Source organism: Aotus nancymaae, unplaced genomic scaffold (genome assembly GCF_030222135.1).
Source record: "Aotus nancymaae isolate 86718 unplaced genomic scaffold, 86718_ANA_hifiasm-v0.15.2.pri h1tg000058l, whole genome shotgun sequence".
In the NCBI taxonomy this organism is placed as follows: domain Eukaryota; kingdom Metazoa; phylum Chordata; class Mammalia; order Primates; family Aotidae; genus Aotus; species Aotus nancymaae.
Window position 1 is genome coordinate 4510662 of NW_026988472.1, and position 4668 is coordinate 4515329.

At 36.0% G+C, this 4668-nt stretch overlaps 1 protein-coding gene across 1 annotated transcript; it reads right to left on the minus strand.

Annotated features, from left to right (window-relative positions):
- Positions 1-3303: 3303 nt before the first annotated feature.
- Positions 3304-3609, minus strand: LOC105709655 (vacuolar ATPase assembly integral membrane protein VMA21-like). The gene has a single exon (XM_064364583.1). The coding sequence runs from the start codon at positions 3607-3609 to the stop codon at positions 3304-3306; it is 306 nt and encodes a 101-aa protein (XP_064220653.1).
- Positions 3610-4668: the final 1059 nt, after the last annotated feature.

Sequence of the window (4668 nt, forward strand, 5' to 3'; positions counted from 1 at the left end):
TGTTTATTTTGGCAAAGCTGATGAGATTTTTATGATGAAAATGTTCTGATTGTTAGGCTGGGCATAGTGGCTCATGCCTGTAATCCCGGCACTTTGAGAGGTGGAGGCAGGTGGATTGCCTGAGGTCAGGTGTTCGAGACCAGCCTGGCTAACATTGAGAAACCCAGTTTCTACTAAAAATACAAAAATTAGCTGGGTGTGGTGGCGTGTGCCTGTCATCCCAGCTACTCGGGAGGCTGAGGCAGCAGAATTGCTTGAACTCAGGAAGTGGAGGTTGAAGTGAGCTGAGATTGCGCCCTTGCACTCCACCCTGGGTAAGAAGAGTGAAACTCTGTCAAGAAAGAAAAGAGAAAGAAAGAAAGAAAGAAAGGAAGGAAGGAAGGAAGGAAGGAAGGAAGGAAGGAAGGAAGGAAGGAAGGAAAGAAAGAAAAAGAAAAAGAAAGAAAGAAAGAAAGTGTTCTAATTATTACAATGTATTTCTGTTAGATTTCCATGAAACATGGGTTTTTTTAAATGGCAGGTTTAAATTTTTTTCACTAACAATACAAAACCAGATTCTACTGTTATATGTACAATAGTACCCATTTGAAGAGCTAATGACATCAGATGCATTCTACATCAGACTTTTCATTCTTCAACACAACTGAGAAAAAGGACTACATTCTTGGGGACAAAACAGGAGGCGAGGAAGGTAATGTGTTACCATAAATGGGGTTAAATCAGTAGTCTGGGCCGACACTTCAAGTTATACCTCCTACTTGAGGTTATTCTTACCATCAGTTTTCAAACAATAGGGAACATATTCCTACCTTAAAACATGTATAAGGGCTTAACTGTAGCTTTCCTTTCTATACATCTTGAAGTATATATGTTGTGTAAAAGGAAACTAGTGAGACATCTTGAAAAATAAATCTATTTGTTAAATGCTATATGTTATTTAACATAGTTAAAAACAGCAGCATACTAGTGAGTTAACTGTTAAAACTCTAGGAAAAAGGTAACTGCTATGAAAACAGGTCTATTTTGTAATAATCCTAAATATCAACCCTAGTATTCGATTTTAGCCTTCAAACACTTGGCGCATTTTCCAAGAGGAAATTACAACTGCCTTTGCATGTGCCCCTGGTTTAAATACTTGCAGAAAAATACCCATATATCATTACCTATTCAGCAAATGCCTGAAACCAAACAAAATAATTCAACATTGGACAGTAATATTTTACAAATAGCATTAGATCCCAAAACCACAAGAAAAACCTTGGCATTTTATAAAAAGAAATTAGGTGGACAATTCTAAATACAACAATATGTCTTAAGTAGGGACCATCTAGAAATCTACCATACACTACCCTAGACTCAAATGTCATTATATAAAAATTGTAGTCTTTAAGCAAGAATTAAAAACAGTTCCATAATAATGATACCGATCTTTCACTTTTCTCAACAGTTAAACACAAATGCCTATTTGACTTTTATGACTAATCATCCATCTATTCCTTTAGTCTGGTTTCACAGCATAAAAAATAACAAATGTGAACAACAAATCAGTAATGGTTTCAAATACTTAAGCAAGAATCCTAAGTATTAGGATTAGCAGTAAGAGAAAATTTAAAATTTAAGAGAATAAAGACAGAATGTGCTTATTTAGAAAATGGCCAATAAGGCCAGGTGTGGTGGCTCACACCTGTAATCCCAGCACTTTTGGAGGTTGAGGCAGCTGGGTCAGGAGTTCGAGACCAGCCTGGTCAACATGGTGAAACCCCCATCTCTACTAAAAAATACATATATATATAAATTAGCCGGGTGTGGTGGCGGGCGTCTGTAGTCCCAGCTACTCAGGAGACTGAGGCTGAGAATCACTTCAACCCAGGAGGTGGAGGTTGCTGTGAGCTGAGATCATGCCACTGCATTCCAGCCCGGGCAACAGAGTGAGACAAGAAAAGAAAGAAAGAAGGAAAGAAGGAAGGAAGGAAGGAAAGAAAGAAAGAGGAAAAAAGAAAAAAATGGTCAATAATCACTCATCTGAAAAAATGCAAATAGCTGTCAGGAAAAGCTGGCAAAATTTGAACTTGTAAACTAAACTTTTAGTATGTATCAAACTAGCATTAAGAAATGGCTTTCAAAAATGCATATGGGATGTAAACTAAAATAGAACTTAGTTTTAGATGGCAACATTATGGGAAATTTTGATTTTTTTTCTTGTTTGAATATCTATTTTTCCATTTTTCTACAAAGAACATATATTTTGGTTTTATAATAAAACAAACAAACATTTGAGGGAATGTTTTAGATTGCACACAATTAGTACCAAATAACTAGATAGAACACAGACTAAAGGTACAAAAATAAAATCAAGGTTTTCGCCATCAGATGCGCCCAAGGAGGATACTTATTGGGTGACAAAAATAATGTTTTCAAGATTGTTTCCACACCTAACATATGCAAAAATGAACATATTTAAATGCAAATTCCTATCATATACACTACAATTAAAAAAAAACAGTAGGAAAAACAATTTTAAATGAAGCTTCCTCAAACCTTTTAATTGAAGCCTAGCTTCAATGTTGAATGAGGAAGCAAAGTATCTCATTAAAAAGTTGGTCTGCAAAGCACAAACCTGGCCTGCAAGAGGACTTGAAGGAAGCAGGTTGAGTGTTTGAATAGTGAGATCTTTGCTTTGCTCTCTAGATCCTTCAGTAAGCTAAAGTCCTTTCATCCAAATGGGTGTGATTTAGCCTAGTTTTCCCATAAAATAATGTAATGGAAAATTCCTATTGACTAGGGATTACACTTCATGTGAAATTCCTTAGTGACATTCAGATTAATTCCATTGTCCACAATTTAAGCAACTTTCCATAGGAAATTAAAATCCCAAATCCAAGGACCTGGTATTTTCATGCTAAGGAAAGCATTCCAGCGTAAAGTGGAGTCTAATTTGCTTCACTGTGTACATCTTAATATATCCAAAGGAGTAAAACTCAAAAGCAACCATAAGTCAGAATACTATAAAACACGTTTTGTTGAAAGAAGATATAATTCCTTCCAGAATAATGTGTAACTAAATTAACATATTTATTTGTAACTAATTTAACTTTTCTGAATTCTCATTTGCAAATGAGATTCATACAGTTAAAACTGAATTAGACCAATGGATTAGAAGGATCAAAATTTACACTATTCCAACGTGACTCCTTAAGACTAACTTGAACATGTTCTTTCAATTTTATTCAAATCAGATGTCTCCCACTCCAGCCTTTACCATTTAAAAAATCAATTTAATACTATCAAAAGGTGATGTTCATTTTAATCCTGTTTGCCTTCACGCCACTGTCGTGAGCCTTCATTCCAGGCGACGTATACAAAGAGGGCCAGCACCACATGGACAGCGAACACTGCAACAACAGCAGCATAAAAATAGCTGTCCGCATTGGACATCCAAAAGGCGCCTTCAAATATGTAAGATTTAGTTGTGAAATATAATCCAATAGGAGCAGTGATCATTAGAGCTGTAAAGAACAGGAGCGACTTCAGTGTAAATGCTAATGAGCTTTCATTTCCGAACTCCGGAGGCTGCAGTGCGTTCAGCGCTGCTTTATCCAGGCGCTCCATGGTGTCTCCCTGCCGGCCCCAGGAGCTCGGCGGCAGGGGACTGGTCAAGGCGGTTCCAGTTCCTCTTGTTTTTGACTTCTTGTTTTATTTCATTACGGTCAGAGAAGACGCTTGATATGATTTCAATTATTTTCAATGTTTTAAGACTTGTTTCATGGCCTAAAACATATGATCTACCCTTGAGAATGACCCATGTGCTGAAGAGAAGAATGTGTATTCCTCCTCCATTGGATGAAGTGTTCTGTAAATATCTATTAGGTCCATTTGATCTATAGTGCAGAGTATGTCTGATGTTTCTTTGTTTTCTGTCTAGATGATCTGTCCAGCGCTGAAAGTAGGGTGCTGAAGTCTCCAGCTATTAGTGTATTGGAATCCACCTCTCCCTTTAGCTCTATTAATATTTTGTTTATATATCTAGATGCACCAGTGTTGGGTGCATATGTATTTGCAATTGTTATATCCTCTTGCTGAATTGGCCCCTTTATCATATGTAATGTCCCTCCTTGTCTTTTTTATAGTTTTGGTCTTGAAATCTGTTTATTCTGATATAAATAAGTATAGTTACTCCTGCTTTTTTTTTTTTGTTTTGGTTTCCTTTGGCATGCAATATCTTTTTCCATCTTTTTATTTTCAATCTATACATGTCCTTATAGGTGACATGTGTGTCTTATAGGCAACAGATTGCTGGGTCTTGTTTTTTGAATCCATTGAATCAATGGATTCTCTATCTTTTGATTGGAGAGTTTAGTCCATTTCCATTCAATATTACTATTAATAAGTAAGGACTTCTGCCATTTTGGTTACTTGTTTTCTGGTTGTTTTGTGGTCTTCTCTTCCTTCCTGTCTTCCTTTTTGTGAAGGTAATTTTCTCTAGTATTATGTTTAAATTATTTCCTTTTAGGTTTTTTGATTTGGAGTTATTATAATGCTTTCAAATAACATTTTGCAGCCTACCCATCTGACAAAGGGCTGATATCCAGAATTTACAATGAACTAAAACAGATTTACAAGAAAAAAACAAATAAGCCCATTCAAAAATGGGCAAAGGATATGAACAGA